At 40.1% G+C, this 13,731-nt stretch overlaps 2 protein-coding genes across 2 annotated transcripts; both read left to right on the forward strand.

Annotated features, from left to right (window-relative positions):
• Positions 1 to 842: 842 nt before the first annotated feature.
• Positions 843 to 6,815, forward strand: LOC137277071 (adipokinetic hormone/corazonin-related peptide receptor variant I-like). The gene is made up of 6 exons (XM_067808732.1): positions 843 to 917; positions 1,947 to 2,130; positions 2,666 to 2,767; positions 3,929 to 3,992; positions 6,506 to 6,600; positions 6,733 to 6,815. Exons 1-6 carry the CDS (start codon positions 891 to 893, stop codon positions 6,780 to 6,782), a joined length of 522 nt encoding a protein of 173 aa, XP_067664833.1. The 5' UTR covers positions 843 to 890; the 3' UTR covers positions 6,783 to 6,815.
• A 479-nt stretch (positions 6,816 to 7,294) lies between these two features.
• Positions 7,295 to 13,519, forward strand: LOC137277028 (C5a anaphylatoxin chemotactic receptor 1-like). Its single transcript, XM_067808689.1, has 6 exons — positions 7,295 to 7,897; positions 8,269 to 8,452; positions 9,149 to 9,241; positions 9,639 to 9,693; positions 10,443 to 10,519; positions 12,516 to 13,519. Exons 1-6 carry the CDS (start codon positions 7,439 to 7,441, stop codon positions 12,566 to 12,568), a joined length of 921 nt encoding a protein of 306 aa, XP_067664790.1. The 5' UTR covers positions 7,295 to 7,438; the 3' UTR covers positions 12,569 to 13,519.
• The last annotated feature ends 212 nt before the right edge of the window (positions 13,520 to 13,731 follow it).

Genomic DNA, 13,731 nt, shown 5'->3' on the forward strand with positions numbered 1-13,731 from the left:
AGACAAAATATTAAAAAAACCGATCCAGTCCTGTTTTCGTGAGCTGCTTTACATCTTTCTGTGTCTTTCTCGTCAAACGGGAAACATATTTCCCTTACAATCAATGTGTATTGATTACCAATTGCCGCATCATACTGGATAATGTTTGAATAACATCGTCAATCTTCACTGTGCTCATTCAACCTGGTTAGAAAGACTTTCGTTCGGTTGTTTATGCTCAGCCTTCAGAACTGTATGTTTTGTTGTAACTGTTATGTTCCATATTAATTGTATTCAATCATGATTCTAAATGACACACTCTATATTCAAGCAATTTGTGAAAGTAGGGATATTATACACATTCCACGATAATATAATAATTGTAATTGGGCAAGGAACAGAGAGATTTGATTAGGCCAATTAACTCAATTACCCGATGGTGCATCGCTTAAATGGTTTCACAGACACGTACATCATACAACATTGTCTAACAGCTACCTGGTCTGGTTTATTGCATAGGACCAAAGATGGAATTTTCCGAGTCGACAAAGAAGAATATTATTTGCGACAGTGTTATTCTATACACTGGGATATTTACTAATTTGGCTGTTCTAGTCCATCTTCACAAGACATGGATTTCCAGGAACCGAGTACAGTTTTACGTCCTGTTTCTGTGTGTTGCAGACTGCTTGGGACTTATCTTAAGACAGTGTGTCGAAGTCGGTCTGCACACGACAGACACTTGGAACACTGGGGAAATCGGATGCAAAATCGTCATGTCTATTTCAATGGCTGGAAGCTTCCTTGCACATTTAGTCCTTGTCAGCTTCAACATCGACAACATTGTTGTCGTGGCTCATAAACAGTCTCCATGGCCAGTAAGACTCTGCCAACTCGCGTGTACTTTACTAATGACTGCCTTATTCATCAGTGTAAAGGTAACTATATTTATTATGAACAGTAGGTACAACCACTTGTGACCAAAGCGATGACCTAACACATTCTGAGAATCATAAAGGAAGCAGAAATCCATTTGATCCCCGGGAGGCAACTTTGGTCGCCCGTGGTCGTTAGCCTAGTCTTAATTCATGCCACATAATTTATCCTGGCAAACAATATGTTTGTTAAATATTGGTTTGTTTTCTAATTAATTGTGCTATTGAACATTCTATGTTACCGTCCTTTGAAGACAGAATTTTATATTATTCAAGTGTTCTCATTACTACATGGCTGCAATATTGCCGATGTCATGTAAAACTCAAACTCGGTCACCATTGTGACCATATGCAGAGGTTGAAAATTTAGAGGTATAACTGAAAATAAATCTCTTGAGGAAAGACAAGACCTAACCGCACTTTGTATAACATCATACACAAACACTACATCCAATATTTTGATGTGCTACATTTCAGGATGCATTGAATGTTGTAAACATAAAACTGCAATGTTGCAAGGTGTTCTCTTGAGTTGTCATAATTACACACATATAGCTTTCCTCGAAATCTGAATGAATCACGATGAATGGTATTTTCAGTGTATGAATGCATCATGTTTTTTATGTTTAAAGATTAACCGACTTTCTAAATATAGGGGAATTTGATAACTTGGTGTGAATATATAGACATTAAGTGACCTGATAATGCGTTATGTTTGTGTTGTGTCCTTGCGATGGTGCTACTCTGGGGAGCGAGTGAATGTCTTTTTACGCCGCTTGTTGCAATGTCCCAGAAACATCACGGCGAGGGATACCGGGAACGGATATCATACATTGTATCCATGTGGGGAATCGAACTGAGGCCTTCGATTTAACGATGTAACCATAAGGCTACCCTCACTCACTCACTGTCCCCCTCCACAACACCACTGCTCTTGACATGAGTCCTCAGATGGAGACATCGTGTCATACCACAATGGATACCAAACTAAATACATACGGCGTCTTATAGCGTGTCTTTCTTCTTTTGCAGATGTATCTATATCACATTGAAATACACCCTATATACGCAACACTAAGACAGTGCACCCCGTTTGGAAGACTCTCAGGAGATCAAGAATTGATATATGGAGTCGTCGATATCGTTGCTGTTGTTTGGTTTCCTGGACTGCTTGTCTGTGTTTGTGGTACATTGGCTTTCATCCGCAGACGAAATGGTGATTACGTTTATCGATGACTCACAGTAATATGCTACAGTGGAAATACAATATGTGGTGTATTAGTATTAGCGACCGACCGTTTCACATTCGGGGAGGGGAGATCGAGTCTGAGATATCATCTAAACAAACCATTGTTCGTGGACAGTCGTGAAGACAATAAATAGTTTGCGGGAGATTGCTAGATTGCTTAAAACATGAATTGTCTGCTTGACACATCCCAATGACCGACTGGGTCTGTCATATCATCTGAGAAAAACATGGTGTGGGGATAGTCGTGAAGACAATATATAGTTTGCTGGAGATTGCAATATTGCTGGAAAAGAATGTTTGCTTGACACATTCCATTGACAGACCACTGGAGATAAAGCTGAATTTAGTGCAATACATCAAAGTATTTCAGAAGTGGTGCACGAAACCAAAATTTAAACAAAGCAACAATTGTTTATGAAAGAAAGTTACCATTATGCAATTCGATTAAGTCCCATGTGTGAATACTGTTGACAAGTAATAGGATTTTGGTAATATATTTCAGTTCAGTCTACCACCGAGGGCGTTGAGCAGCAGTATGACGACGACAACTCTAAGAGAGACCTGTGGGACCTGAAATATGATATCCTATACACAACAACATTAGGTAAAATGTATTATCACTGAAATGAAAGTTATCTGTTTTCCTTCAATCTGTGCAGTCAAATTTGTATGGTGGGTAAAGTATTCTCTCGTCATGCTTCGTGGTGATGGAAATCCATTTCTGTGACTGTTACTTTGATACAGTTACTTCAGTATGACACCGCACTATTCCACCTATATGACGGTGGTCTGTAGAAAATTGAGTCAGGATCAGGCAGTCCAGTGATTAACAGCATGAGCTTCAATCTACGCCTTTAGGATAAGGTGGCATGTGTCCCGTTAACCGATTCTTACGATAAACATGGGTTACTGAAGATAATTCTAACTCGGATTCTAGACACACACTGTCCCCAACCCGGATTCTAGACACACACTGTCCCCAACCCGGATTCTACACACACACTGTCCCCATTCCGGATTCTACACACACACTGTCCCCAACCCGGATTCTACACACACACTGTCCCCAACCTGGATTTTACACACACACTGTCCCCATTCCGGATTTTACACACACACTGTCCCCATTCCGGATTCTACACACACACTGTCCCCAACCCGGATTCTACACACACACTGTCCCCAACCACGTATACCCTATAATTGTCTTATACAGGGATATTATGTCTGCGGGGCAGTTTGGTAGACTCCTGCTTCCGCCTAGAGTGTCCGCTCGCCGCGATGGGAAGAATGAGTGAAGCCCATTTCTGGAGTCTCTTGTCGTGATATTGCTGGAATATTGCTAAAAACGGTGTAAAACCATATTCGCTCGCAATCGTCATGGTTTTGGATTTTCTGATCGATCAGAAGATGAGCTTTCTTTGCAGAAAGAGGGAAGTTGTGATATCAATACATTGAACTTTAGGAATTTCTAGCAACGTGAATATGATATGAGCAATTTATCAGCACTGCATATGCTTTTTTCGACTGCTCAGTCTTAGAATTTGAGCTATACGGGCCACTGACATAAAATGCGATGCGTTAGTTCCATGTTTTGTGGACTGACGGGGTAGCCTAATGGTTAAGGCCTCTGCCCATCACTGTGAAGTGTCGGGGGTGATTCTCCACATGGGTGTAATGTGTGAAGTCCATTGCAGACGTTGCTGGAATATTGCCCAAAGCGGCGAAAAACCATACTCACTGAAATATTGCGTTTGTTTTGCAGACTGCCTTTTCACCGTGTGTTGGCTGCCGTACAGCATTATGAAGACCGTTCTTCTTACACACTCGTACGTTTTCAAAGATATTATCCACGTCTGCAAGCAATTAAGATTGTGTGATTAGTATGTGTCTAATAGTAGAAATCGTTTACGACCATAGAACTGGCTATTGTGTACAATATGTGTTGTTCACTGGTCGCTAGGTTATGTACCCTCGATGTTTGTATATGTTCCGAAATCATTGCATTTGAACGTTTTGTCAAAATTTATTTATTGGAATATGGGGCAAATCTTTTCGTAGCCATCGCTAGATTTTGCAGACAACACAAGTAGAACAAGTTATTCTTAGTTTAGAGTTATCTCCCTTCCACTGATTTGCATTCGCAAAACATCGGTAATTTCCGTGCATCTTGCATGATTCAATGTTATTCGAGATAAAGAACTACCACAAAGTACCGAATGATTTGCCAGTGGCAGCGGTGTATATTGAAGCGTGCCACGCTTGTGAGCGGGGCACATTTAAAATAACAGAAGAGCGCTCAGCCAATCATAAAACGATATTTATGTGTCATAAGATAACTATCTTCAGTCTGTCTCAGAGTCCCTGAACAATATTATTTTCCCTACAGCCTTGCCTCCTTGCACGAAAGGAAGCAACTCTAGATTTCCCTTGCGTTCCTGTTCATTTCATATGAGTTTGGGTAAAATCCAAATATTTTATATTCAGAGACTAAGTCAATTGCATACTCAGTGCTCTGTGATTGATGAGAAATAACCATCTACTTGAAACGTCGCTGACGGACTTTGATAATAAATGTTTTTAGTTTGGGCCAAACGATGGCCAAATATACTACCGACAAGAAATAAGGGAACTAATGAAACAATAGCGAATTTGAAACTGCTTTAAATATCCACTAAATCAATTTTAGGCGTCAAGTTCAATATCTGGTGTGTCCACCATGTTGGGCAACACATTCACGGCACCTTGATGGCATGCTGTTAATCAATTTCCGGATGGTTGCCCGTGGTATTGCCCGCCATTCCTCTTGGAGAGCTGCACCAAGCTGGGCCAGGTTGGCGGGTCCTGGGTCCCTGACGTACACCCTTCGACCAAGAACGTACCAGAGATGTTCAATTGGGGACAGGTCTGGGGACTTAGAGGGTCAGTCCAATGTCTGGATACCTTCTTGTCGGAGATAAGCGGAGACCCGATGCCCGATGTGGTCTGGCATTATCATCTTGGAATACAAAATTTCGGCCGATAACTCTAGCCAATGGAGCCACAACAGAACGCAGTATTTGGTCAACGTATCGCTGACCAGTCATGGCTCCGTTAATGATGACCAAATCTGATCGTCTGTCATGTGTAATCCCACCCCACACCATGACACTATACCTCCATATCGATCATGGTCAAGAATTGCTACTCTGGCATATCGCTCCCCGCTCCGACGCCAACAACGTTTTCTGCCATCTGTGAATCGTTGGCAAAACCTTGACTGCAACATATGTCATATTTGGGATTTCACTTTCTTAGTAAAGTACAAATTCTAGTACTTTTTTCGGTTGAGTCCCATCCGGGATTCGAACCCGCACCCTCAGAGTCAGGCACCTAATCGCCAGCCTGACTCTGAGGGTGCGGGTTCGAATCCCGGATGGGACTCAACCGAAAAAAGTTCTAGAATTTGTACTCTTTACTAAGAAAGTGAAATCCCAAATATGACATATGTTGCATTTGACCACTTTCTAAATGGCATCGTGTAATCAAAACCTTGACTCATCAGAGAACATGGTGTAATGCCAGTGGCGCATAGCCCGTCCCTGATGCTGCCTAGCCCATGTCAATCTTTGGCGCTTATGGTGAGCTGAAAGGGTGACACCCTTAAAAGGCCGTCTTGCTTTCAGACGAGCTTGATAGAGTCGGTTTTTAACGGTTGAGGTTGAAATGCGTCTTCTAGTGAGTGTGCGGAATTCTCTATTGATGGCAGGGGCCGATTTAAACCTATCGCGTAGAGCAATTAACGTAATGAGACGATCCTGTCGTGGTGTCGTTGATTTTGGTCTACCACGCCCAGCTCTCGTTGCAACCCCACCCGTTTGACGGTACTTATCCCACAGGCGTGAAATTACACTTTTTGATTTACCCATCTGCCGGGCAACTTCACATAATGATGCCCCCCCCCCCCCCCCCCCCTCTATCATCCCCACAATTCTCCATTTTGTTGCTTCACCGAGAAACTGCCTCGGAGGCATTTCTGTCAGTAAGTGTCAATCTCTATTGCATTAGTGATTGCGACTTCTCCAGTGCTGGGCATGCATTATGCGAAATTCCATTGTCATTGGATGTTGTGTTTGGGAGATACGCCACGATAACGGACCCTGTCACAGTCAAAGTCATCTACATTCAATTTCTTGGTTCCCTTATTTTCTGTCGGTAGTATACAACACGTAGAGCTGCTGAAACAGTATTCATGTCTTGAACTGTTTATAAAATGTATAGCTCTCTGGTTACTTCATACTTGATTAAGTATTATGCAGTGCGTCTTGAAAATGAGTTAACGATATGTATGTTTGTCTTTCAGAGGACTGTTCCACGAAAGAAATCATTACCTGGATATATGGGATGCTTTAACATATCTGTCCATGGTAAACCACTGCTTTAATCCTCTTGCCTACGGTATGTATGATTCTTGCATAACTACTTTATTCCTGCATGTATAGATTCGTGTTATCCATGTGAAGGATACGTCAAACAGTATTAGCTTCTAGCGCATTTTTCTGAAGACATATTTTTCTTTTAAATCCACAGGTCTTTCCTGCATACTCTATTGGAGAAAGAAAACTCTGATGCATATATAGTGACGTATTGTCGCTGAACAATTTGTAAGTGAGTTAAGTTTTATGCCGCACTCAGCAATATTCCAGCGGCCTGCAAATTTTCGAGCCTGGACTAGTCATTCCAGTGATCAACACCATGAGCATTGCCCTACAGAATAAGGATGCGATGACACGTGTCAATCAAGTCAGCGATGCCTGGGGTCGCCTCATACGACAAGCATGGATTACTGACGCTCAGTTCTAACCCGGATCATCACAGGTCGAACAATTATCTGATCATTTCCAGTGGTTATTAATGTACCTGATATGATTCCGTAGACTCTTTTCAAGAAGAGGTTCAAGTCGTGCTCTGTTTATGTTTCCAGTATGTCTGCATCATATCCTAACTCCGGACTTCAACGAAGCTTTGGACTCTTGCCCTTCCCCCATATCATACCAGCATCAGGCTGTATGCAAACGCACAACGATGACCTTTCACGATGACCTAATCGTGAATGAGAAATATTAAGCTAGTAATTATAGGCCTTTACAATATCATATGCAGTTTCAACCCGCCCAAAGTATCCTGCCGACATTAATGCTCAACAATAACCTCCTGTAGTTCTTGTCTGAACACATTCCACGCCAGGAGAGCTCAACGGGTAAGGACTGCTAGGAAATTTGTTCACTCCATAACCATGGATGATGAATATTTCAACTCGAGTAACTACTCGTACGATTATGATTATGAATCGCCAATACCATACGCGACGCCAATTGTATTGAACAGCGTTCTCCTATATATCGGGGTCTGTGCCAACATATGGATGATCAGATCTCTCTACAAATCATGGAAGACAGGCAGCAGGATGCATTTCTACCTCCTTGCCATTTGTGTTGCTGATTTGCTGGGCTTGTGTATCCGATGCGGACTCAACATTGGCCTTCAAGCGACCGTTGTATGGCGAGGCGGATACTATGGATGCAAACTTTTTGCAGGTTTCCAGCTGTTTGGAGCTACAATGTCCCACCTCATCCTGGCCGGATTCAATATCGATAATCTCTTCACCGTAATCTGTAGTCGCTCCATCAAGGCGTTGCGTATCGTCTTCCTGCTCTTATCTTTTGTAGTTGCTTTCATTGTCAGTGGCGTTAAGGTAAGCATGTATTGATAATGACGTTTTGAAATGTATTTAAGTTGCTTTATGCGGCATACAGGCCATATTAGAAAGATTAGAAGTTTGACTTTGTACCCCTAAGTGGAATCCAAACCGTATTTTCCTGTTAGCGCGAAGTATTGCCCATTTGACAAAGAGCTATGCATTTGGGTTTCTTTTTTCATATTTCCATTCTTCACTGTAAACCAACGCCTGCTGATTTGAACTTATAACTCTGTCATGTGATTCTGTTCAAAATACATGACCATTACCACTTGCTGCTGTACTGGCTAATTTGAATATAACTGTCAGAAAACAAAGTGTACTAATATTTATTTTGATTTTAAATCCATCTCCCTGTCTCATCCCAGTTCTACTTCTACCATCTGGTTGACGCGTGGTACAATGGTGAGAACATGTACTACTGCACTATGGATTTAGGAAGTCGTTATGATCCAGGCAGACTGGTGCACGTGGCGGCATATTTCCTACTTCCGCTCCTTATGATGATACTGTTTGGTGTCCCATCAATATTTGTATGGTGTTGCCAAAAAGGTGAATAACATCAAATATATTTCTTGAACACGGATTTGAGTGAGAGAGTGAGTGAGTGAGTGGGTTGATATTTAACGTCAGATCGGCAATATTGCAACCATATCGTGACGAGAACATTTAAAACTGAAATGAAATAAATTATAAAATCGTGTCAACGATAGACAGTAAAACATTTAGAATGCCACCATTGGAATTAAAACTAGGGTGGAAGGTTAAAAGTAATAGCACTATTTGGACACTGCTATATAAAGTGCTATAGAAGATATTCATCCATCCACCCATAGCAAACACGATCACATACATCAGTGCATGCATAGCTTTTGCTCCTCTTGACTGAGCGATGCAGTGATAAAGATGAAGTCAATAGATAGCATGAATTGATAATATGTCTCTAATATCGTGATATAACGTTATGGGTGGTTTAAATGTTTGGTCCAAGAAGAAGGCAAATTTCAGTACAAAACTGCTTACGATGTGTACGAAAGTCGCATTTTGTTTGTTCTTTACCGTAATGCATCCATTAATGCATTGTTTTTGCTCTTTCTTGATTGACCGATTATAATAAAGTCGATCGACAACAAAACAAATAAATGATCTCGATATATCACAGGTTTACATTTCTGATCCAAGAGATATTTTATGGCAATGTGAAAGTACAAGACTGTTCACAATGTGTTAGTGTTGTTATTTCTTCAGGAACACTCAGTTATGGGAAGACGACACGTGACGATGACTCCTCCACTGACCTTCAGTTCATTGGCAGAGATATTGGGACAGTGTTGGCTTACGGTATTGATAACTGACCTCGATATAAATGTTTGTATCACTGACAGCATCTTTTTGTGTCACTAAAATGGTTGATCTTGAGGCTAACAAAGGATGATATAGAGATGCTGGGCTGGTTAAAACTACAAACATAAAAGATGAGAAACACACTACTAATAAACCAAGATCACTGGCCCGAGGATTAAAGATGTTCCACAAATACATAACGCATATGATGTATTGCACTGTGAAGCATTTCGAGTTGGTGGTCATGTCAAAAGAGTGCACGAAGCTTTAATCCTCGCAATTAACAACATGTGTCAACGTGGAAAGAACATATGAGTAGACCGTGTTACAGAGTACAAATATTTCGTAGTTTGATGCACGAGAAACTAATACATATAGACATATATCTTTTCAGATTTGGTATTTTTCCTCTGCTGTGCTCCGGGTGCTGGGTATGACTGGCTTTACAGGTAACGATACGGGTGACCTGAATACATATGGAAGATCACTACCGTTACTGATATGTATCACTGATATGACAAAGTGTATTATTAAAGTGACCATGACCATCTGGGTACGAAACGAGTGGGTGAGGTTTACGTCGCTTTTGGCAATATTCCAGCAATATTAAGGCGGAAACACCAGAAATGAGCTTCATACAATGGTGGGGAAGCTATGTATCTTTGGAAGCTTCAACCACTGTGCTAACCCACCACCCAAATGAGTAGGAATTGTAGTAATTTACTAATTGCGTTTAAAAAAGGAGTTAGCTAAATTTTTAAGAATATCTTTTGTAAATAGAGAAATGGTATTTTTTAAATGGCAGTATCAGTTACCTGCGATTGTTAGTGGCAGTATCTTCAAGGGAAGCTGAAGCCGTGTTCATTGCTACCACGTGTCTATTCATGACATATGCGTTTGCTATGTATCTTTGGCCACATTTTCATATTAGCCAACATCTAAAGGGACGATGTAAGGCCATTTAAGATCCATGCAGGTAGCAAAAGCAATGTTAGTCCCCATGGCCCCTCGTTTGTTGAACTACCATCATCTGTTAAAAAGTTATTTTATTTGAATGATTGGTTTTCAACAGGGCGTATTTCTTCAGTATGCCAGTATCTACTCGTCATTATATGACTGCAATACTGCCAAGGTAACGTTAAGGTTAACTTACTAATTCAGTATTATGTTCATGTCTATTTTCTGTTTCACTCAACAGATATTATGCAATTACGGCACACTTTGTTATGCTATCCCTGGAGACAGCAAACCCATGTCTCAACCCATTCATATATGGTAAGTAGCCTAAAAAGGTAGCCGTGCATGTGTATATTACATTCTGTTTCATGTATAAATAGATCGCAACAACAACAACAACAACAACAACAACAACAACCATGTTCATGTATCATACTGTAAATATGACAACTTTCTGCCACGCTATATCGGTACATGAGCATGTGTGATCGGAAATACATACATTGGCAACAGTTCTGAAGAATACACAGAATGAGGAATGCACCCGCCAGTGTTGCATTGTGTCTTAAAGGAATAACAGTCACTGACACTTAGACAAATCTAACTGACATCTTTAGAGAGGTCATGGAAATGGTGTCCCTGAAGCAGGAACCATAGAACCATTGATTATCATTTGACAAAATGATGGTTTTATCCTGTTAAAAACCAATAATTAATATCATTTATAACTTGAGATGGGTTAAGTACGAGGAAATACACACGAATTTGACTGAATGCAATTTGATTCCCAGAAAAGGTGTTGCAACACCTCAATATGGCTGGTCTCTCCTCGGTGCGAAGGTTGATCAAGATTTGTTGAATGTTCTTTTAGCTGCCACTGGAATAACACGTGATGCTCAACCGCTTCTAATCTATTCAATTGCTATGTCAAGGGTTAATAAAAGTATTAACGTTTGCCTTAGTACATAAAGGAACCACATGCATGCATGGCAGCATAACTTACCTATTATTATGTTGTGCCTGTACAGATTGACATAAAAACAAATTCATGTTCAGTGTATGTATATGTCAATTGTTTGTTTGTGTGTGTGTGTGTGTGTGTGTGTGTGTGTGTGTGTGTGTGTGTGTGTGTGTGTGTGTGTGTGTGTGTGCAAAGGAATAGAAATTATGATTGCAGAGTACATATATTTCATCAAATCTAGCAAAATGTGAAGAGACACACATGTCAAGCAGGAAACAGGGTGTCAGGTTTGAAATCATTGTGGTATGGTGATAAATATGAACATCGACAAACGAGAAACAACAACCAGGTAATAAAATTAATTACAAAACACAGGAACAAACAAACATTTTTCACTCTTACAAATTACATTATGAAGCACACTCCGGCGCAGTGATGACTTAGCATAACATCACTGCCACAGGCTAATTTGCATATCACGTGACCGGACTTTTCTCTTGTTTGTAAACAATCGCGCTTATTCATAAATAGGCCGAGGCTGGCACTTTGGCGATTCGCCGCGGTTTTCATACTGATTTACAATTATACATACGGACTTTTCTCTTGTTTGTAAACAATAGCGCTTATTCATAAATAGGCCGAGACTGGCACTTTGGCGATTCGCCGCGGTTTTCACACTGATTTACAATTATACATACGGACTTTTCTCTTGTTTGTAAACAATAGCGCTTATTCATAAATAGGCCGAGACTGGCACTTTGGCGATTCGCTGCGGTTTTCACACTGATTTACAATTATACATACGGACTTTTCTCTTGTTTGTAAACAATCGCGCTTATTCATAAATAGGCCGAGACTGGCAATTTGGCGATTCGCTGCGGTTTTCATACTGATTTACAATTTTACGTAAATATCCTTCTACAAATGCGACAGTAAGATTTTATGACAATACATATCTATATATATCAAACCGGCTGCATCGGTTGCTCTCCATAAGGCCTTGATGACAGCACGTGGAGCCCGACAACCCATACAAACAAAGGATCGCTGCGCAAATCGAAATAGTGTTACACGTTTAGGATATTTTCGCAGTGAAACTAAACACTTTTAACATCATTGTCTAACTAGATGTGTAGAGTCATCGAACATAAAAGAGTTAAGAAATTGTTTACACATTATTGAATGGACTTTCTGTGGCTGAGGTACTATGCTAGCTGGCCGCATTGAACTCTGAGTAGGAGAGTGATTAGGAGGCCTATTAGGCAACAGCATGGATGGTTGTAATATTGCAAAATTGTTGACACACTAATCAGTGATTTGCTTCTTTTGATAAATACTTTTATATTTTTTCAGCCATATTCAACTGCATTGGTAGACGGAATGAGAGAACATCTCCTGAACTGTAAAAGAATAGCCACAATCCCAAGCAGTGACCGGAACGATATGGACAGCGATGTTTACGTCTCAAATCTCACATGTCTTTGTGAAACTCTAAAACCATGATATACATCTATTTCACATCAATCTGCATGTACACACTCTTTGGGGTCACAACACAATATCGACGGTAAAATAAGAATTTTAAAGTGATACAACAAAAAAAGTAATTTTGATTTGCATAATGTCAGAAACACAATTTTATCATCGCAACATGTTCGTCTCGATGTTCGTATGTGTTTATATCACTCCATTACTTATCTGTGCTGCGTGTGGATGAAAGATGGCGAAGAAGTTGATAAGTGTATCCTGGGCCAATTGGCCAACAAAAGTAACGGCTACTCATATGATAACTGCACCACCTTTATATACCCAATTTATGTAAGTTTTTGACGTATACATGACATGTCCCTCACCCTTTACGTTCTGTACAATGAATGATCTGATATATTTCACCATAGCATGTTACTACTATAAACTCTGCATAGAACCGTACGGAAAAACGGTTGTATACACTGTTTTCACTTTCGTGTATCTTACAGCCTCTCTTGGCAATACATCTGGATAGTCTATTTCCTGGCCAGGATGTCCTGTACTTAGGCTGTACCAGATCAATTAAACAATCAATCATTGACAAAGTAGCATAATTACTTATTTAATTAAAACCACATACATCATACCTCTAGTGACCATGTGTAGCATACAGATGTATGTCAAAGCTGTTCATTGTATTTCTTTTCAGTTACTTTATCAATCTGAATTTATCTTTGCATTGATTGTACATGTCCTTCAAAGTTTGTTCTATTTTGTATTCATGAATATGCGTAGTCATGATTTGTTACAAAAGTTAAATTATTCATCTTTGTATGAACTTGTTTTTTGTTTAAAGTTCCTCTCATCAATAAACATACATAGTCGAACAATTCATGTTTATTCTTTCACAGAATACCTTCCCCATGTTTATAATATTACCGAGTGAGGCGTAAAACTAAACTCCCTCACTCACCCTGGTTTGATGGCCTGTATAAGTGTCTAACTTTTCACCTTAACATCATGTGTACTAAAGTACACTTCATAAACATGTGTGTCTCTCTTGTTTATAACCAGGGCTAATGTGTTATGGAACAAAGCG

Source organism: Haliotis asinina, chromosome 3, assembly GCF_037392515.1.
Source record: "Haliotis asinina isolate JCU_RB_2024 chromosome 3, JCU_Hal_asi_v2, whole genome shotgun sequence".
NCBI lineage: Eukaryota > Metazoa > Mollusca > Gastropoda > Lepetellida > Haliotidae > Haliotis > Haliotis asinina.

What these genes read in the sequence shown, in the direction of transcription:
- LOC137277071 (XM_067808732.1), top strand. Translation starts at nt 891, where the DNA reads ATGACTGCCTTATTCATCAGTGTAAAG. An exon ending in CCTTATTCATCAGTGTAAAG is followed by an intron (nt 918 to 1,946) that starts GTAACTATATTT and finishes CTTCTTTTGCAG; the next exon opens with ATGTATCTATATCACATTGA. An exon ending in CTTTAATCCTCTTGCCTACG is followed by an intron (nt 6,601 to 6,732) that starts GTATGTATGATT and finishes TTAAATCCACAG; the next exon opens with GTCTTTCCTGCATACTCTAT.
- LOC137277028 (XM_067808689.1), top strand. Translation starts at nt 7,439, where the DNA reads ATGGATGATGAATATTTCAACTCGAGTAACTACTCGTACGATTATGAT. An exon ending in TGTATGGTGTTGCCAAAAAG is followed by an intron (nt 8,453 to 9,148) that starts GTGAATAACATC and finishes TTATTTCTTCAG; the next exon opens with GAACACTCAGTTATGGGAAG. An exon ending in TCTCAACCCATTCATATATG is followed by an intron (nt 10,520 to 12,515) that starts GTAAGTAGCCTA and finishes ATATTTTTTCAG; the next exon opens with CCATATTCAACTGCATTGGT.